Source organism: Benincasa hispida, chromosome 5 (assembly GCF_009727055.1).
Source record: "Benincasa hispida cultivar B227 chromosome 5, ASM972705v1, whole genome shotgun sequence".
NCBI lineage: Eukaryota > Viridiplantae > Streptophyta > Magnoliopsida > Cucurbitales > Cucurbitaceae > Benincasa > Benincasa hispida.
The window spans coordinates 1,814,554-1,837,088 of NC_052353.1; the positions used below are offsets into that span (position 1 = coordinate 1,814,554).

Genomic DNA, 22,535 nt, shown 5'->3' on the forward strand with positions numbered 1-22,535 from the left:
TTGAGAATGTCTCATCCTAGCGAAGGGGCATCTGATAAGCCCACCCCACTGATGACGTTTGTCCTAAAGGAACTCTTAACGAAAAGCATCAATGAGCGCGTTCAAATCTTTCCAATTTTATTGTGACCGAAATTACCACACATACATTCTATCAAACAGTTATGTAATTTACACTAATTAACGGCAAGCTTTGAACACTAAAATACAAGGGGAAGAGTTCTCATACCAGTCGAAGACCCTATTAAAATGTTGAACTCAGAAGCAGTGGAAGAATCTCTACGTAAACCCTATCGCCCAGCAAACCAGTCGGCTACAGTAGCACGATCGTCAACACGAACAGTCACGAACAAGTGAACAACAATGGGGACGACACCGCCAAATGAAGCCCAAGTGTGGCCTTTGGTGAATTTGATAGAGGTCGGAGAAAAAACAAATCGTGTAGACGATAAGTAAGTAGGAGAGAAAGAGCTATCATATAACTGTGTGCTTATCATTTAGAAGAAGCTACATGATTATGTAGGTTTTACTAAGCGATCATTTAATAAATGGTAGATGATCGTTTAGAAAATGCGGCATACTATGTGATCATTTAGGAAAGCTAAACGATCGTTTAGGGACGAGCGTGCGATCGTTTAGGCATTGGTGTGCGATCGTTTAGGGGATGAACAACTATCGTATAGGCTCTCAAGCTAGGCGATCGTTACGTTTTCTCACCGATTGTGAATTTTTTATTATTTTTTTTTGTAAAATGAAACAAATTTTCATTTTATTCTTCGGTTATAATAACCAACTTCGGATTCTCCCACTAATGCACATCCTAGGAGAGGTTTTCGGCCCATTATCATATAATTAACCAATTTAATAATTAATGAATATAATCATATTATATTCTTACCCTATAGCTTGATATCACATATCTACTATAGTAATTTCTCATCCACTTGATATAAATCATATTTATATCTATTTTCATCCAAATTTAATGCATCTCATACATTTAGTCAATTACATCATTTATAATTAACCAGTCCAATTATATCATATATAATCGAATTTCCTCTAGTCAATTTGAACATTTCAAACTGACCCAAACACTGATTCTCGACTTTATCCAAGCTATCCAGGGGATCTAATGGACTTATGGCTTGAAGCTCCGATGGTACGTGAATAACTGACTAAACTCTTTAGCCACGAGATCTACCATCCATTAACTGCCAGACATTTCACAAAAGACCAACAGTTGAACTCTTCTTACTATAGATATATTCCTGTATCCATCGGATGTAACCAATCATGAGTACGATGACCCTTCACATATGCTCGTAAGTAAGTTGGGCCAATTTACCATTTTGCCCCTGTAGTTACATCTCATTCCTTAAGTACCACTGATTCCTCTAATGAACAATACAACATAGTCCAACTATTTTTTAACACCTCTCGGGCCAAGAGAAGGTGTGTGGCGCCACATCGTTCAAGTCCTGGAATCAGCCCTTAGGGGAGCTATCTATCTACTTACCCTTGCATTGGGGAAAGAGTGAATTCCATCTTGTGTAGCTGAGTTCCCAACTCCCAAATCAGACGAATCCTCAAAATGATAGGTTTGAATCGACGACTTGACCACTTGCACCCATACAAATCAAAGGACAACCCTCAATGACCGGAGTTCCCAACTCACTCAAGATTGAGGTCATGTCACCTATGGTCATCCTAGTGAAGTGAAGTCTCTGTCATGAACGGTATTATATAACGAGACATTAACACTTCGTGGTCAGGTCTTATACAAACTCTCCCCCGCTCGCATGTCTCCTACATAAATGATCATGATCAGATCATATGTGACAAGTCACAATACTTGTGACCATTTCACAAAGCGAGCCACATCCGTAGTGTTACCAAGATAAGGTTTCCCTCCTATATTCATATACTACAAACCATTTTGGTTATCACTCAAGACATGATCCACTTGTATGTCACCACATACATGCTTAGGTTACATACAGATAACCAGGGATTTTATATTTATTGGTTTGTGGTAAAACAAATAAAACATACTACGGAGCAAAAAACGAGATGTGAAGTAAATATTATATATTATACAATACAAGTGTTCATACAAACCGTTTACAAACTACAGGACACGAGACTTTAGGGCATCAGCCTCAACAATCTCCCACTTGTCCTAAAGCGAAGTAGGGTGTACATAAAACTAGTACAAAACAATAAAATAGGGCATAAAAGCCCAGTATAAGAAAATCTCCCACTTGCCCTAGTCCAGCCGTAGGCAATCCTGTAGACCCATGCTCCATATGTGATCCTCAAACACTGTATCCGTGAGAGTTTCCGTAAACGGGTTAGTAACATTATGCTCCAAAGTGATCTTCGTGACGATCACGTCCCCTCAATTCACTATCTCCCGAATCAGATGATACTTCCGCTCTATGTGTTTGTCGTGCTTATAACTCCTCATCTCCTTGGGATTCGCCACTACCGCACTATTATCACAATAAAGGGTAATGGGCCTAGACATATCTGGAGTAACTTCCAGTTATGTCAAGAACTTTCTGAGCCAGGCGACCTTCTTAGCAGCTTTGTAAGCCGTTATGTACTCACCCTCCATAGTGGAGTAGGCGATCCACCCATGCTTAGTGCTTCGTCACACTATAGCTCCTCCGTTTGTGCTTGTAGATCCATTTACAACCTATAGGTATTACCTCATCAGGCTGATCTATAAGATCCCATACTTAGTTGAAGTACATCGACTCCATCTCGAGATCCATGGCCTTGACCCATTCATCCCGGTCAACATCCTCTATTTCCTTCTGATAAGACAAACAGATCCTCAACGTTGTCATCTGCTACCATAGCAAGGATTTCCATGAAACCCAGATAGTGAACGGGTGGATTCGCAACCCTCCCACTACGTCGAGGTTCCCTCAAATCTTGAGGTGGAACCGACCTACTAGATGAACTCCCACCAACAACTCTTGCTGATGTAGCAGGCTCTTCAATAACTCTTGTTGAAGTTTCAATAGTTTCATTAGAAAGCTCATGCAACACGACTTTACTTTGCGGACTGTACTCCCTTATATGATCCTCCTCCAGGAAAGTAGCGTTCGTTGAAACAAACACCCTATTTTCCATTGGATCATAAAAATAACCCCCTCATGTTCCTTTGGGGTAGCCTACAAAGAGGCATAACCTTGACCGTGGTTCCAACTTCTTGGGATTAGTCTCAAGCACGTGTGCAGGGCAACCCTAAATGCAGAAGTGACGTAAACTAGTTTTACGCCCATTCCACAACTCTAGAGGTTTTCTCACAACACTCTTAAAGGGAACATAGTCGAGTATGTATACCGCGGTCTCCACTGTGAAACCCCAAAACGAGTTCGGTAAGGAAGCGTAACTTATTATCGAGCGAATCATGTCCAATAAGGTTCTATTTCTCCTCTCCGCTACACCATTTTGCTGAGATGTACCCGGTGCTGAGAGTTGGGAAACGAGTCCATGTTCCATCAAATAGTCCTGGAATGCTGAGTCCAAAAACTCTCTACCTCAATCCGATCGAAGTGTTTTAATCCGTCTATCCAATGCATTTTCAACTTCAGCCTTGAACTCTTTGAACTTTTCAAAGGATTCAGACTTCTGTTGTATAAGATAAACATACCGGTACCTGGAGGAATCATCAGTAAAACTAATAAAATGCTCATAGCCACCTCGGGCTCGCACATTTATAGGACCACAAAGGTCAGAATGTACTAACTCAAGAGGATCCTTGGCTCTATAACCTTTTCTTGTAAAAGGTTGTTTAGTCATCTTACCTTTAAGGCAAGACTCGCACACTGGTAAAGAATTTTCTTCTAACTCACTTAGAAGTCCATTCTTCACCAATCTCTTGATCATATTGAGATTGATACGAATATGCCAAAGATGAGCATTTTCTTTTGGAGAAATACGTCGACGTTTTGTTTGAGTACAGTTTTAAACAATTTTGTGTTATGGAGGGAATTAATGGCTAACGGTCTTAGCACATATAAATTAGATTCCAAATATATTGTACAAATAATAACACCATCTTTTTAAATAAACGCTTTATCCACATTAAAAGAAATAGTGTATTTACATTCCAATAAACATTTTACAAAAATTAGGTTCCTCTTAAGTTCGGAAACAATATATACATCATTCAAAACAAGAAACCTATTCTGTAAAGCTAACTGGAGCCCTCTCATTGCCACAGTTGAGACGACGTGCCCAGTGCCTATTCGCATCGTCATCTTACCAGCCTTCAGTTGTCGCCAAGATCTAATCCCCTAAAAAGAAGAACAAACGTGATTAGTGGCTCCCAAATCAATTATCTAGACAATCATCATTCTCCACTAAACAAGTTTCAAGTACAAGTAAATCATATTTACCTTTATCGGCCTTGGCTACCTTCCTCTCTTTCAAATAGAGAGACAGTTCCTCTTTTAGTGTCCATCCTGATAGCAATAGAAACACGTACCCTTTTCAACCCGTGGATGCCTCCTTGGGGCGACAGGCGGTAGGTTAGCAGGCGCATTCCCTTTTCCCTTACCACCCTTCTTCTTCTCCCCCTTTGCAGAGTTAGAAGTAGAAGGTGCAGACTTCATCCCTGAGGTTGAATCTCTATAGAATGTCCTGGAGGATGAAGCAACATTTGCCTCATTATTCTTTCTTTCCTTACTTTTCAGTAAAGATTGGTAGGCCTGCAACTCGTTGAGGAGAGTTGTAAGGTTATATTTCACTTTGTTAAGAATCATATTACTAACAAAGTGCAAGAAGCTCTTCGGCAATGAATATAGGATTATACTAATCTGGTTTCCCTCATCGATGGTAGACCCATTCAACTCCGGCACATTGAAGTGAACTATCTTGTTAAGCACATGTTCACAAACAGAGGTGTCTTCTTCCATTTTGGAGTCGAATATATATTTAAGAGCCTTCTCATTCACCCGTGTCCATCGCTCGTATGCCTCCTGGACATTTCGAGCAGCCTTTGGAGCTGGAATAGAAGGACAAACCTCCGTAAGAGTGAACATGAGATCCTTGATGATAAGAATCGTCGTGATCATGTGTTTCCATGTCGAAAAATTGACGCCAGTTAATTATTCGACGCTTAGCAAAGCTAACGTGGCTGTTGCCATTTTGAAAAAGTTGTTGCTAAAAATACGAACAAAACTTTATTAGATTTTGCTAAACCACAGTTAACCAATCAGTTTTGAAAAACAGTTTCAAGTACCCTAAGTTATAGACTTCTATTTTGCAATGATGCCCTAGTGAGGCAGGACAAACGTCACCGGTGAGGTGATCAGATGCCCCTTCACTAGGATGAGACATTCTCAACCATTTTGTAGAACCAACTCTTGGAACTGAACCTAACAGCCACCATTTTTCGGTCTAGAACTGTTAACCTTTAATAGTTCCACGTAAGTGTGACCCCTCGCTTTCGGTGTTAAGGTCCCACCCTAATGAGTCCATCGTAGGGAAGAAGTAGATTAGGACAAGAGACTAAGTTACCTTATCTTCTTACATGAGATCATATAAAGAAATGTGTCAAACTGCCACCCTTTAGGAGAACACTCCCAGGGTGCCTCGAGGCAATGCACAATAACTTTATTCAACCCAACGAGGGAGACTGAGGGATATGCTATTGCACTTCTCGCGCCCACTTACTATGAACACTCTCTCCATCCACCTTGATATTGACCTATCCAAACACCATCCGTTAGGGCGACACGCCAAAGGTGCCTCGAGGCCGATGGTAGATCTCACGGTGTGGACTATTTAGGAGAAATGTGAAAGGTTTAAGTGAAACATCTTATACCCCAAGTACCTCCCACTGAACGTTCTACCTAGGAGTTCATTAACCTAGACAATCCGACTACTGATTTTAGTCTAAGTCGTCTTTTTAATTCCGGTTCATAAACAACGTTTGTCTATGAAATATGAACAAGTTAAAGTAGTCACATTTAAACACTTTAATGGATTGTCCTTAACTTGCATGCATGCATCAAATCTATCTAATTCTCTTTTTCAGGTAAGTTCCCAGGTTAGGGTGTTGCGTTTCCGTCAACTTAAATACCCACCGACCTTAGACAAAAGGTCCCTTATAGATAGATTTGCTACACTACCTTTTATTAGTCAATTTAATCCTATTAAATTGATGAAAAAGATTAAAGCCTTAGAGTTGCTAATCGTATTAAAACCGTGATCTTAGGTCTATGTGATCCAAGTTTTAAACATTTTAAAACCATGAATTAAACCTAAGTGAGTATGCATGTCTTTCTTATTTCTTTTAGTTCTAATTTCTCTTTAATTTTTAAAAAGAACCAACTAAAAAACCATTGCGCACAACAATGTGTTTATAACAATTATAAAGTAACCTATGTGTCATGCTTCATGCAATGTCCGGTCATTACTATACATAACTTTTATATACGTGTAATAACCAAGCAACATGCTATCATTCATCCTTATACTATAACAATTATAATATAAAAATGATGCATGTCAATGCTTTTTATGCATGCATAAATATAACTCTTATATTATATGATGCATGAGCATGCTCTTACATAATTAAATCATGCTTCTCTAAATTATAAAATTTACAATAAAGAGATGATGCATGACCAATGCATAACCTAAGGTGGGATTTACTATATGCGCATACCATATGACATATAAAAAAATATACATCGCATGTAATAAATTAAGGATTAAAGGACCGGGATGAAATAACCCTATCTATTACATTTTTCATCGAGCGAACCGGTTCACAGGCAAATCGGGTCTTGAACCGCCAGAAGGACTCCATCATCTGGTAAGCGCCGAAGGTAGATGATCGCCCAGCATGTACCAGACGATAGACGTAAAAACTAAACGACCGCGTAGACGACAACGAGACTGCGAAGCCTGATCGTTTAGGCGATCGCTTAACGCGGTGAAAGGTAAACGATTTACCGTGCGTTACCAAGCGATCGTTTAGTTAGTTACTAAGCGATGAAGCTTGATGACCTAAACGATCATCTAGTGCGCGTACGCATTAAACAAGACATGAGCATCCCATCGTCTACATGACCTTATACTCAGCGATCGCTTACCCATCATCTACACGACGCGATCAACCCTTGATCGTTTCCTTCCTCGAAAAACTGCAACCCTTGCTCCGATCTTCTTCACGAACGACTCAAGACTCAAACAGACTTTGAATTACAGACTCGATAACGATTATTAATGCCCAAAAATGTAGGGGCCTTTACAAACAACCGAAAATGTAAAAGAATTAAATCAAACCGAGGCTAACATCCTCGAAAACATCCATTAATCCGCACATCCTCAACAATTTAACGATTAAACAGAGTAGATATGCACTCCCCAAGAATGTATATGTAATTCATTGCAACAATGAAATTGGAATATCAAAACCTGGCTCTGATACCAATTGAAGGAACTCTTAACAAAGAGCATCCATGAGCATGTTCGGGTCTTTCCGATTTCATTGTGACCGAAATTACCACACACACATTATATCAAACAGTTATGTAATTTACACTAATTAACGATATGCTTTGAACACTAAAATACAAAGGGAAGAGTTCTCATACCAGTTGAAGACCCTCTTCAAACGTTAAACTCAGAAGCAGTAGAAGAACCTCTATGTGAACCCTATCGCCCAACAAACCAGTCGGCTATAGCAGCACAATTGTCAACACGAACGGCAGCAACACGAACAGTCATGAACAAGTGAACAGCAGCAGGGACGACACCACCAAATGGAGCCCTTGGTATTCTCGGAGTGAGAAACCATAGTGTGGTCTTTGGTGAATATGGTAGAGGTCGGAGAAAAAACGAATCGTGTAAACAAGAAGCAAGTGGGAGAGAAAGAGCTATTGTATAGTTGTGTGCTTATCGTTTAGAAAACGCTATACGATCATGTAGGTTTTACTAAGCAATCGTTTAATAAATGGTAGATGATTGTTTAGAAAACGCGACACACTATGCGATCATTTAGGAAAACTAAGTGATTGTTTAGGGACGAGCGTGCCGATCGTTTAGGCGATGAGCAACTATCGTATAGGCTCTCAAGCTAGGTGATCGTTACGTTTTTACACCGATTGCGAATTTTTGAATTTTTTTTTGCAAAATGAAACGAATTTTCATTTTATTCTTCGGTTACAATAACCGACTTCGGATTCTCCCACTAACGCACGTCCGAGGAGAGGTTTTCGGCCAATTATCATATAATTAACCAATTTAATAATTAATGAATATAATCATATTATATTCTTACCCTATAGTTTGGTATCACATATCTACTATAGTAATTTCTCATCTACTTGATATAAATCATATCTATATCTAATTTCCTCTAAATTTAATGCATCTTATACATTTAGTCAATTATATCATTTATAATTAACCAGTCTAATTATATCATATATAATCGAACTCCCTTTAGTTAATTTGAACATTTCAAACTGACCCAAACATTGATTCTCGACTTTATCCAAGCTACCCAAGGGACCTAATGGACTTGTGGCTTGAAGCTCCAATGGTACGTGAATAACTGACTAAACTCTTTAGCCACGAGATCCACCATCCACTAGCTGCCAGACATTCCATAAAAGACCAACAGTTGAACTCTTCTTACCACAGATATATTTTTCGTGTCCATCGGATATAACCAATCATGAGTACGATGACCCTTTATAGACGTTCGTAAGTACAGCTGGACCAATTTACCGTTTTGCCCCTGTAGTTACACCTCACTCCTTAAATACCAATGATTCCTCTAATGAACAATACAACATAGTCCAACTATGTTTGAACACCTCTCGAGCCAAGAGAAGGTGTGTAGTGCCACATCGTTCAAGCTCTGGAATCAGCCCTTAGGGGAGCTATCTATTTACTTACCCCTACATCGGGGAAGGAGTGAATTCCATCTTGTGTAGCTGAGTTACCAGCTCCCAAATCAGACGAATCCTCAAAATGTTAGGTTTGAATCAACGACCTGGCCACTTGCACCCATACAAATCAAAGAATAGGCCTCAATGGCTGGAGTTCCCAACTCACTCAAGATTGAGGTCATGTTACCTATGGTCATCATAGTGAAGTGAAGTCTCAATCATGAACGGTGCTATATAACAAGACATTAACATTTCGTGGTCAGGTCTTATAAAAACTCTTTATATAGGACGCCCCCGCTCGCATGTCCCCTACATAATGATTAGGATCAGATCATCTGTGACAAGTCACTACACTTGTGACCATTCCACAAAAGAGTTGCATCCGTAGCGTTACCAAGATAAAGTTTTCCTCCTATATCCATATACTACAGACCATTTTGGTTATCACTCAAGATATGATCCACTTGTATGTCACCACATACATGCTTGAGTTACATACAGATAACCAGAGATTTTATGTTTATTGGTTTGTGGTAAAACAAATAAAACATACAACTGAGCAAAAAACAAGATGTGAAGTAAATATTATATATTATACAACACAAGCGTTCGTACAAACTGTTTATAAACTACAGGACACGAGACTTTAGGGCATCAACCCCAACATGTCCTGCCTTACTGAGGCATCATTGCAGAATAGAAGTTTTTCACTCAGGGTACTTGAAATTGTTTTGCAAAACTAATTGGTTAATGTGGTTTAGCAAAATCTAATAAAGTTTTGTTTGTATTTTCAGCAACATCTTTTTCAAAATGGCAACAACCACGTTAGCTTTTCTAAGCGTCAAAAAATTAACTAGCGACAATTTCTCGACATGGAAACACATGCTCACGACGATCCTTATCATCGAGAATTTCATGTTCGCTCTTACAGAAGTATGTCCTTATTCCAGCTCCAAATGCAGCTCGAAATGTTCAGGAGGCATATGAGCGATGGACGCGGGTGAATGAGAAGGACTGAGCCTACATCTTGGTAAGTCTTTCTGAAGTCCTGGCCAAGAAACATGAGCCTATGGTCTCGGTGCGTGAGATCATGGAGTCCCTACAAGGGATGTTTGGACAACCGTTTGAATAGCTTGTGCATGAGGCTCTTAAATATATATATTCAACTCCAAAATGGAAGAAGGCACCTCTTTTCGTGAACACGTGCTTAACATGATGGTCCACTTTAATATAGCAGAGTTGAATGGGTCTACCATCGATGAGGGTAGCCAGGTTAATATAATCCTGCATTCTTTGCCGGAGAGCTTCCTACACTTTGTTAGTAATGTGATTCTTAACAAAGTGAAATATAACCTTACAACTCTCATCAACGAGTTGCAGACCTACTAATCTTTATTGAAAAATAAGGAGAGGAAGAAGGGTGAGGCAAATGTTGCCTCTTTCTCTAGGACGTTCCATAGAGGTTCGACCTCAGGAACGAAGTCTGCACCTTCTATTTCTAACTTTGCCAAGGAGAAGAAGAAGAAAAGTGGTAAGGGAAAAGGGAAGGCGCCTGCTAACCCACCGCCTTTCGCTTCAAGGAGGCGTCCACCGGTTGAAAAGGAAACATGTTTCCACTACAATCAGGATGGACACTGGAAGGGGAACTGTCCTCGCTATCTGAAAGAGAGGAAGGCCGCCAAGGCTAAGGTTAAGGCAGATAAAGGTAAATATGATTTACTAGTTCTTGAAACTTGTTTAGTGGAGAATGATGATTCAACCTAGATAATTGATTCGGGTGCCACTAACCACGTTTGTTCTTCTTTTCAGGGGATTAGATCCTGACGACAGTTGGAGGCTGGTGAAATTACGATGCGAGTAGGCACTAAGCACGTCGTCTTAGCTGTGGCAGTGGGAGGGCTCCAGTTAGCTTTACATAATAGGTTTCTAGTTTTGAATGATGTATATAAGTGTCTATTGCAATTATCTGTTAATGTGGATAAAGCGTTTATTCATAAAGATGATGTTATTATTTGTACAACAAATTTGGAATCTAATTTATATGTGCTAAGGTCATTAGCCATTAATTCCCTCCATAACACAGAACTGTTTAAAACTGTCGTGACTCAAACAAAACGTTGATGTATTTCTCCAAAAGAAAATGCCCATATTTGGCATCTTCGTTTAGGACACATCAATCTCAATAGGATTGAGAGATTCATGAAGAATGGACTTCTAAGTGAGTTAGAAGAAAATTCTTTACCAGTGTGCAAGTCTTGCCTTGAAGATAATATGACTAAACGACCTTTTACTGGAAAAGGTTATAGAGCTAAGGAGCATCTTGAGTTAGTACATTATGACCTTTATGGTCCTATGAATGTGCGAGCCCGAGGTGGCTATGAGTATTTTTATCAATTTTACTGATGATTACTCCAGGTACGGATATGTTTATCTTATGCAACAAAATTCTGAATCCTTTGAAAAGTTCAAAGAGTTCAAGGCTGAAGTTGAAAACGCATTGGATAGACAGATTAAAACACTTCGATCAGATCGAGGTAGAGAGTTTTTGGACTCAACATTCCAAGACTATTTTATAGAACATGGAATCATTTCCCAACTTTTAGCACCGGGTACACTTTAGCAAAATGGTGTAGCGGAGAGGAGAAATAGAACCTTGTTGGACATGGTTCGCTCGATGATGAGTTACGCTTCCTTACCGAACTCGTTTTGGGGTTTCGCAGTGGAGACTGAACATACTCAACTATGTTCCCTCCAAAAGTGTTGCGAGAACACTTCTGAAGTTGTGGAACAGGTGTAAAGCTAGTTTATGTCACTTCCACATTTGGGGTTGCCCTGCACACGTGCTTGAGGTTAATCCCAAGAAGTTGGAACCACGGTCGAGGTTACGCCTCTTTGTAGGCTACCCCAAAGGTACAAGAGGGGGTTATTTTTATGATCTGACGGAAAATAGAGTGTTTGTTTCAACGAACCTACTTTCCTAGAGGAGGATTATATAAGGGAGCACAGTCCGTGAAGTAAAGTCGTGTTGCATGAACTTTCCAATGAAAGTACTGAAACTTCAACAAGAGTTACTGAAGAGTCTGCTACATCAACAAGAGTTGTTGATGAGAGTTCATTTAGTGGGTCGGTTCCACCTCAAGAGTTGAGGGAACCTCGACGTAGTGGGAGGGTTGTGAACCCACCCGTTTGCTATCTGGGTTTCACGAAAATCCTTGCTATGGTAGGAGATGGCGACGTTGAGGATTCGTTGTTTTATCAGAAGGCAATGGAGGATGTTGACCAGGATGAATGGGTCAAGGCCATGGATCTCGAGATGGAGTCGATGTACTTCAACTCAGTATGGGATCTTGTAGATCAGCTTGATGGGGTAAGACCTATAGGTTATAAATGGATCTACAAGCACAAACAGGGTGTTGATGGCAAGGTACAGACCTTCAAGGCTCGACTTGTGGCAAAGGGTTATACCCAGTAAAGGGAGTCGACTATGAGGAGATTTTTTCACCTGTTTCCATGTTAAAGTGGATCCGCATCCTTCTGTCCATTGCAACTTATTATAATTATGAGATCTGACAAATGGACGTCAAGACGACCTTTCTGAATGGCAATCTTGAGGAAACCATTTACATGGTGCAACCCGAGGGATTCATAGCGCAAGGTCAAGAGCAAAAGGTTTGCAAGCTGAATTGGTCCATTTATGGGCTGAAACAGGTGTCTCGATCTTGGAACATACGGTTTATACTGCGACCAAGTCTTATGGCTTTGACCAAAACGTTGATGAATCTTGTGTCTACAAAAAGATCATCAACGCTTCGGTAGTCTTCTTAGTGTTGTACGTAGACGATATACTACTTATTGGGGATGATGTAGGTCTACTGACTGCAGTTAAGAACTGGCTAGCGACCCAATTCTAAATGAAATATTTGAGAGAGTCTCAGGGATCGTAAGAACAATGTGCTAGCACTGTTTCAGGCATCGTATATTGACAAGATGTTGCTCAAGTACTCGATGCGGGACTCCAAGAGAGGCTTACTGTCGTTCAGGCATGGAGTCACTTTGTCTAAAGACATGTGTTCTAAGACGCCTTAAGAGGTTGAGGAGATGAGACGGGTCCCATATGCATCTGCCGTTGGCAGTTTAATGTACACGATGCTCTGTACTCGTCCAGACATCTGTTACACTATGGCCATAGCCAATTGGTATCAGTCTAACCCAGGCCAGGGTCACTGGACCACAGTGAATAATATCCTCAAGTATCTTCGAAGAACGAGGGACTATATGCTCGTGTATGGTTCTAGGGATTTAATCCTTACTCAATACACGAATTCTGACTTTCAGACTGATAAGGACTCTCGCAAGTCCACATCAGGGTCAATCTTTACTCTTAACAGAGGAGCTATAGTGTGGCGAAGCACTAAGCAGGGGTGCATCGCCGACTCCACTATGGAGGCGGAGTACGTAGTGGCTTACAAAGCTGCTAAGGAGGCCATTTGGCTCAGGAAGTTCTTGACAAAATTAGAAGTTGTTCCAAATATGTATAGGCCCATTACCCTATATTGTGATAATAGTGGGGCAGTGGCGAACTCCAAGGAGTCGAGGAGTCACAGGTGTGGCAAACACATAGAGCGGAAGTATCATCTGATCCGCGAGATAGTGCATCAAGGGGACGTGATCGTCACGAAGATCCCTTCGGAGCACAATGTTGCTGACCCGTTTACAAAGGCTGTTCTAGCTACAGTGTTTGAGGGTCACCTACGGAGCATGGGTCTACAGGATCGCTTGTAGCTGGACTAGGGCAAGTAGGAGATTTTCTTGTACTGGGCTTTTATGCCCTAGTTTATTGTTTTGTACTAGTTTTATGTACACCCCACTTCGCTTTAGGACAAGTAGGAGATTGTTGGGGTTGAGCCCTAAAGTTTCGTGTCCTGTAGTTTGTAAACAGTTTATATGAACGCTTGTGTTGTATAATATATGATATTTACTTCATATCTTTATTTTGCTCAGTTGTATGTTTTATTTGCTTTACCACAAACCAATAAACATATGATCTCTGGTTATCTGTATGTAACTTAAGCATATATATGGTGACATACAAGTGGATCATGTCTTGTGTGATAACCAAAATGGTCTGTAGTATATGGATATAGGAGGGAAACCTTATCCTGGTAATGTTATGGATGCGACCCGCTTTATGGAATGGTCACAAGTGTTGTGACTTGTCACAGATAGTCTGATCCTGATAATTCGTGTAGAGGACATGCGAGCGGGGGCGTCCTATACAAAGAGTTTGTATAAGACCTGATCACGAAGTGTTAACGTCTCATTATATAACACCGTTCATGACAGAGACTTCACTTCACTAGGATGACCAACTTGACTATTTTATTTTATTTTATTTATTATTATTATTTTTTGCATGGAGCAAATCTCCTAATTGTTTGATTTTGTGATCAAATTTCAACTATTTTTTATGATTGAGTTTGAATATCTATTTTACTTTTTTTTTTAAGTTTAACATTATCTATAAGTGGGGTTAGAATTTCTAACTTCTTAGTTAGTGACATGTGTCTTAACCAGTTAACCTATGCTCGACTTGTCTTACATTACAAAGTTTTGAGTAATTTGTTAGTTGAATATAGTTTATTTTATAATTGGTTCATGAATAATTATAAAATATAGTTTGTAGACATATTCATTGCTAACACTTATTTATGTTCAACTTTTAAGTTGACCCTACTAAAAATTCAATTTACTTAAATGTACGGTAAATTTTATTTATTTATTTATTATTATTAATTGAACAACATGTTGGAGAATCGAACCCTTCGACCTCTTGATCTATAATTGATAACTTGGGTAAGCAAGTTATTTGAGCGCCCACACGTAATTATATAATTGAAATGTGAAATTTAAGTAATATTTGTATGAGGTGATGAGTTAAGCAAAACACTATATTCTTCACTCGAGAATTCTCCATAATTCCTTTACAAAAAGAAATACTTCCACCTCCATACAAAATGTATTATTGGGGAATGACATCACCATAGTTATTGCTTCCCCTTATAATTTTTCATCTTACTGGGTTTTGTTTTGTTTTTTTTTTCTTGTTTATATTTATACTACGTCTTCTTCACCATCTTTAATGAATGTAATGGCATCATGATCTTCTAGCATAAGCTAAATCTCTTTGAAAACTTAGTTTAAGGCTTTATTGCTTATCTTGTTAGTACGAGTTAGTTTATACACTTAATGAATTATGTCCTTGAATCTTTCTTTAGAGAATGTTTATTCAAATTTCTTGGGCTTGTTTTGGCCAATTGATAGTATTGGCATGCTTTAGGCATCAAAAGGGTAAAGGTGTGTGAAAGTACTAAAGAGGAGTCAGAAGGAATTTAGGTCACGTTTATCCCAATTCAAAGGTAATAATTGTGATTGATGTAAAAAGTGAGCCTCATTTGATTATCTTTGGTGTTATTTACTTGTGTTTTGTGTCTATATTGACATATGCGGTACACTTCCAAATCTGTAATAAAAAAAATGCAAATCAATTGACAAGTGAAGCATGCTCAATCCAATTGCATCTGAAAAACATGTCGTATTGTTACCGTTAACGGTTAATGTTCTAAAAAAAGTTATGAATTTTGATACATTTACTGTATCATTACGCTTTGACCCTCAGAGGTAACGGTAACAGTAACTATGACAAAATTCATAACTTTAAGTAAATGTGATAAAAAACAATTTAATACATTTACGATTCAGGTTCATTATAATTGATTCGTTGATGAGATTCTATTACGATTACATCAATTTTCATTATAATTTAATAAACGTGACCTTAGTTCATATGTTGTTTTAAAAACAATCCAACTACTTGCAAGTTTATAAAAAGGGACGGTGTAAAATGAACCAATATAGTGCGTAGTCGTGTTCAACCTAAAAATAAAACTTATTTTATACGATGACTACTGATTCAATGAGTGCCAAATATTTGATAGTGATTTCAGCTGCTATGATTTAAATGATTGTCCCTAGGCATTCAACCATAGAGTAGCTCCAATTACCACTTGCTAACACTATAGTTTATACTCGTGCTAGTGCATTAGGCGATAAACAAATTTGCGTTCAATTTCTAAGCTATACCACATTGAAACCATTTCACCTCATTTCTATATATTTAATTTCATCACGCATATATATATAATTAATTCATCTAATTGTTGTGTGCGCTATCTACTATCGATTATACTTGAATTTCTTGATGCTTTTAGATACTATAGTACATCTATGACAATACACACACCAAATTATCATTCGACCCAAAGATTGATAAATATCTATTAGTTAGACATATTTAGAGATCAAGTAGACACATCTTTAAATCTCTTTCAATCGAATTTTTTTAGTACTAAGCAATTATTAATATCACCTTTGTTCATATGAAAATTTGTCTTTATAAATGTGGTGGAAAAAAACTTAGATGCAATCTAGACATCACTCAATAAAAAGGCCGTAATGTGTCGAAAAAGATTTTTAAAAAATAGAATAAAATATTATTTTATTTTTACTATGTCAAAGATTAATGACCTGTTTGGAAACTCGTGATTTTGAGAGTTTTAATTTATAATGGATTTCAAATGAATTTCATTGTTTGGAATTGCAAGAAATCGAATGAATTTAAAATCCGAAGTGATTTTAAATCTCGTTTTCACTTAAAAAACTTTCCTGACTCAAATGTTTGAATTTTGGAGGATTTCGTAGAAGTTGAAAGTAAATTACTCAAATCCCGTTTGGTAACCATTTCGTTTTTTGTTTTAGTTTTTGAAATTTAAGCATATTTCATTCTCATTTCTTATAATAATTTGCATTTTTCTCAATTAGAGTAATTGAATTCTTAGCCAAATTTCAAAAACAAAAATAAGTTTTTAAAAGCTATTATTTTTAGTTTTCAAAATTTTATTTGATTTTTTAAATCATCGATAAAAAAGTTGATAACAAACACATAAATTTGATGAAAAAATAGTGTTAGTAGATTTAATTTTTGAAAATAAAAAAACCAAAAACTAAATACAAATCCTTATTTAGCCTTATCAGATTCTATTTTTCGATTAACATATCATATTAAAAGTTTATATCGGTAAGAAAATGTTAAATACCTTTATTTCAAATCTTTCTTGTTCTAAATCGATGAGAGAAGTGAACGATCGATAACTTGTCGAAGGAAATAAGCCATCGCGCCTCATTGCACTTCACTGACTTCCCGGCTTCAACTCGCAGGCCCTTTCTTCATTCGCTCTCGTTCCCAGAAAAAAAAATTTAATCCATGGCTAACAATCCTTCGCAGCTACTACCGTCGGGTTCGCTTCTGCTTCTCCTTCTCCTCCGCTTTATTTCTCATTCCCCCTCAATTTCGCTGGAAATGAACTCTTATTTACTGGGTTTCTTGGTGGGAATTTGCAGAGTTAATCGACCGATGTATAGGGTCTAAAATATGGGTCATTATGAAGGGCGACAAAGAGCTTGTTGGCACTCTCAGAGGATTCGATGTTTATGTCAACATGGTTCTTGAAGATGTTACTGAATAGTAAGGGCCTCTACAAGATCTAAACTCATTTTTCTTTGGTTTGCTTATGTGGGTTGTATATGTTTTGTATTTTGCGTTATTTATTTACTTATTTTTTTGTTTCAGTCACTTCTGTTTGTTCACTTTCTTTTACAAAGTGTTTGATGTGTCTATTTTAGCGTTGGAGAATTTCAGGTGAATAGAAGAAAATATTAGGCTGAATGCTGTATTTGTCTATGCTTAAGGGATTGAAAACATAATTTGAGGGAGAGAGAAAATTGCGGTAGAGCAATTTGAATTCTTGAGGATGCAATTTCATTGAATCTCCTCTGTTGTTCTCCAATCTTAGGAGTGGGGTTGGAGGTTGGCTTTGGAGAGATTTTGAGTTAAGGTTTAGAAACCCTTTGTTCAAATTTTCAAATTTTCAAGGTTTCTTTGTGCATGTATGGGAGTGATTTTGAAACGGTTAAAATCATTGTTGTCATGTTTAAGATTACTCTTAAGCACACTTTTAATCCCAAAATTAATTCAATGTTTAATTTTACACTTTTAAATGCATTTTTCATGCTATTAAAGTTGATTTTGGGTGATTAAAAGCATTTTTTACGTGATTTTGAAAATTACTAGGGATTTTAACCATCTTAGAATCACTTCCAAACATGCCATTCAAAAGTTGAAGAAAGTGATTGATAGTCTCATGCCTTGTTGAAATAGAAGGAAAATAGTTAATAAGAGAGGAGGATTACCTTATCCATGCCCCGTTTCTGCTGACATTTTGTCGATGAAGTTTATTTTCATGGGGGTATAATTTTGTTTATTTTCTGGGGGTATAATTGAGTAATAGGGGAGAGAGGGTTGCCATATGCTTGTGCTGTTTTCTCAAAGTCTCTCACAAAGTTGTAGGTAAATGTTGGTTGAGTGTTCAGGAAGGCCTCGGAGAGGATTCAAGCTATGAGAGGCCTTCGACAGGATTATTCATTGTCTCCCTCTCTCTTCCTGCTTGTGGTGGATACTCTTAGCAAGATAGTCTTGAGAGGGCCGGAAGGCAGGATCATCAGGGGCTTTGAAGTGGAACAAGATAGAGTTTCTTTGTCTCGTCTTCAATTCGCTAATGATACTATCTTTTTTGGCTCGAATCTTTCATTGTTCTGGACCATATCTTCTCAACACTATCAGGGTTTAAAACTAATAGGGAAAAATGTCAAATTGTGTATTTCAACTGTGGCCTAGGTGAGGCCGGAAGGTGCGCTAACTTGGTGGGTTGTGAGATTTGGTCTTTCTTCTCATCCTAGGACCTAGGTCTCTTTCTCGGCCATAATTAGAAATCTCCCTTTTTTGAGCCCTGTTATCGAGAAATTGCGTGAAAGACTTGCTAATTGGAAGAGAAGCTTTTTCTTTAAGAGTGGAAGATTGACCCACATTAGCTCAATCTTATATAGAATTCCTATTTATTTCTTTTCCCTTTTTAGATCCCCATTGTTCTATTTGCAATATGCTAGAGAAGCTTATTACAGATTTTTTGTAAGAGGTGGTTGATGAGGGGTGAAGTATGCAGTTGGTGAGTTGGCAGATGGTGGGGAAGTTGGTGAATCTTTGGGATTAGAGTTGGGGGGAGTGTGAGGGCTCGTAACCAACCCTTGCTAGACAATGGCTCTTGCGGCACCTTCTTGAGTCTACTACTCTTTGGCATAGGATTATAGTGAGTCAACATGGTCCTCATCCGTTTGCATGTGTTAGGTGGGGTCAAAGGCACTTGCAAAAATTCAGCGCTTTGGGTAGTGGTAGGGATACTTATTTTTGGGAGTATAAATGGGTAGGGGATCGTCTTCTTTGCTCTTCGTTTCCTTGTTTACATCATTTATCCTTCACAAGAAATTGCTCGATGGTTGAAGTCCTTGTTTCACCTTGGAGCTTTCCCTTTTTATTGCTTGGTTTTCGTCATTCGTTATCTGACAAGGAAACATGGACATCTTGGCTCTCTTATCTTTGATTGTGGAGGTTGTCCTTAGGCCGAAAAGAGGGAACTTTTGCTGTTGGAGTCCCAAGTCCCAACGCCATTGGGGGCTGTTCTTGTAGCCTTTTTTTTTTGGTGCTTGTTGAATCCCTCTCCAGTGAGTATGTCTTTTTTGTGTCTGTTGAAGGTGAAGATCCCAATGAAGATTCATTTCTTTGTGTGGCAGATTATCCACAGAAGGGTTAACACTTTAGATCGGCTTGTGAGAATTAGAAATTTCTAGTTTGGTTTGGCCCTTTTGTTGCAGTCTTTGTTGGAGGCCAAAAAATCTTGATCATATTTTTTTGAGTTGCAACTTTTCTTATTTTTTGGTATAAGAGTTGCAACTTTTCATAATCTCTTTGGAAACTCTTTTTTTGATGTGTTTGACTTCAATGTGCTAGACACGGAGGTTACAAGAAGATGATTGTGGAGTTCTTTCTTCTTGTTAGAAGAGGAGGTTCTGTGGCAAGTAGAGGTTTGTGATATCTTGTGGGGTTTATGGGAGAGAAACAATAGGACCTTTAGAGAGGTCGAGAGGCACCCTAGTGACAGTTAGGCCTTTGTCAGATTTTATGTTTCTCATTCGACGACGGTGATCATGAATTTTTGTCTTTACTCATTACTCATTAGGTCTGGGGTCGGGACATTTAATGTTTATTATGCTTTTATCTTTTCCTTTTCTAGTTGTGGAGCTAGCAGATTATTGCTTAATTTTCTCCATGACAGATTGGTAAGGTCGTAGTTGGGCATCAAGTTTAGAATATGGTGATTGTGATGTTTTAATCAATCCATCATTAGGACTTTTCTTATATCCTTCATGTGATGTAAATATATATATATTTTTTATTATATAATGTGAATTGAATTGAATTCCCCTTAGTTCCCGACAACAGGAGTAACCTTTGGTGTGTACACTAGTAGTAATACGAAACTTTGTTACATTGTCTTTGATTATGATTGACCCTTTTCTTTTCCTAATTTGCTCGCCATTCAAGCTTTTGTTAGAACTCTTTTCTGCTCATTTCTGTTGTTCAGTACTGGATTAATATGGAGAATTGAGATATACATCTATCTCTCTCTATATATATATCTATTCTTTAAAACAAAGAAACAAGAATTCATTTACTAAAAGAGAAAACTGAAAAGAAGTACAAAAAGAATCAAAGGCTATAAAAAGTGGACTTAATAGGAGAAGAAAAACCATAAAGAAACATCAGAAAGATAATCATGAAAAGGCATAATCCTTGAGCCCTTACAAGAAAGCCCCCAATTGAAACAGATATCATTAAGAGATTGAAGTGGTCATAAGTTCATCATCTTTAGTTTAACTGTTTCATTCTATCACGGGGTTGCTCTATAAAGCCTACGGTTAAATTATTATTAACAAACACATGAACCATTCGGGAGAGTAACTGTAGATGGAGCTAATATCACCATTGATGACTCTCATTTCTGTTCTACCAATCAAAATATAGTGTTGTTCTATTCAGCCTGAATTTTCTATCTTGGCACGTCTTTTATGTTCATGGTGTGCATGAGTTGCTGTCTTGTTATGAACCTAATGACTCCTTGTTTTAATCAAAACACAATCTACTATATGGTTCAACTCTTTCTATCTTACATGGTAGTGAGATCACTGCTGAGGGGAGACGGATAACAAAGCTGGATCAGATTCTACTCAATGGGAACAACATTGCTATTGTAAGTGACAATAACAGTTTTAACGTTCGCATGCCCTTGTTTGAGAGAAGCCACACGTCTGTGGACGATTTCCTAGACCAATGAACAATGATTGTGGAAGAGGCCAAGCTTCATGATGGCCATGGGTGATGTCTAGTTCACGCCTTAATAATTGTAGTGATAGTAATTTAATTAAGGGAACCATCGTTGTTTGTCCCAATGGTTCAAATTCATATACTTTCTATGTCATTGATTTGTAGGAGGAACATGTGAGTAAGAACCAGGGCTATGAATTTAATAAAGGACTTAAGAGGGGATGAGTTTAATCCATGGTGGCCACCCATGTAGAATTTATTATCCTACAAGTTTTCTTGGCCTCCAAATGTTATAGGGTTAGACAACATGTCCAATGAGATTAGTCGAGGGAAGTGTAAGCTGGCTTGGACACTCACAAATATAGTTGGTATGTATCTTTAAAATTAGTCAATATGCATGTGACTCGTTTAGACAAACTGGAGGAACGTATAGATAAAAAAAACTCCGGGTCTAGTAGTTGTCTATGAGATATACGATGTTGGTTCAGTTGTCCTCTAAAATAATTCAATGTGCATGCAAGTTGGTATAGTTGTCTTTTTAGCCGTTACTGTATGATTGTTAAAACATTTTGTTGTTTGTATGCAGCTCGTTCCTGGTGGATCACCCGACCCAGAATAGAAGTGGAATATGAATAACATGTGGTTTTGGTTGGCAAACTTTTGCACCATTGTTGTGAGTTGCCTCCTTGTACCCACCATTGTCTTTTGATGTAGAATGACTCAGGTGACAACTTTCATGTATTTGATTGAAGTAAAGTGTTTTAGTTTCTTCAATAGGAATCAGTGTTAGATTCCTACTTCTTCACTGATTCCATTAGAAATCTATTGGCTTAATTCTGAAGTGAATTTGACTGTGTTTAGTCCATTTATGTTTGAGAATGATTTTGAAATTATTAAAATCACTTTTGTTAGGTTTAGAATGACTATAAAACATGCCTTTAATTACTCAAAATCAACCCAATATTTAATTTTACACTTTTAAATACATTTTTTATACCATTAAAATTGATTTTAAATGAATTAAAACATTTTTCTGGTAATTTTGAAAATGATAAAAGTGATTTTACCCATTTTAAAATAACTCACAAACTTGCTATATTTCTAAAATGTAGATTTAAAATAGAGCGAGCTGTAGAGCTGTATTGTGCTAAAGTAAATGTTTAGGAGCCAAATTGAAAATCGAACCAACCAAACAAATATTATTAAGTTAAATTATAAGTTTAATCTAGTTTAGTCCTTAAACTTTGAGATTTATATTTATTTGGTTTCTTAATTTT

General features: G+C 37.8%; 1 protein-coding gene across 1 annotated transcript; it reads left to right on the forward strand.

The window, feature by feature from the left end:
* The first annotated feature begins 17,085 nt into the window (after window positions 1-17,085).
* LOC120077857 (sm-like protein LSM5) lies at window positions 17,086-22,137 on the forward strand. Its single transcript, XM_039031937.1, has 4 exons — window positions 17,086-17,281; window positions 17,385-17,508; window positions 21,112-21,184; window positions 21,845-22,137. The coding sequence occupies exons 1-4, from the start codon at window positions 17,248-17,250 to the stop codon at window positions 21,875-21,877; spliced, it is 264 nt and encodes an 87-aa protein (XP_038887865.1). The 5' UTR covers window positions 17,086-17,247; the 3' UTR covers window positions 21,878-22,137.
* The last annotated feature ends 398 nt before the right edge of the window (window positions 22,138-22,535 follow it).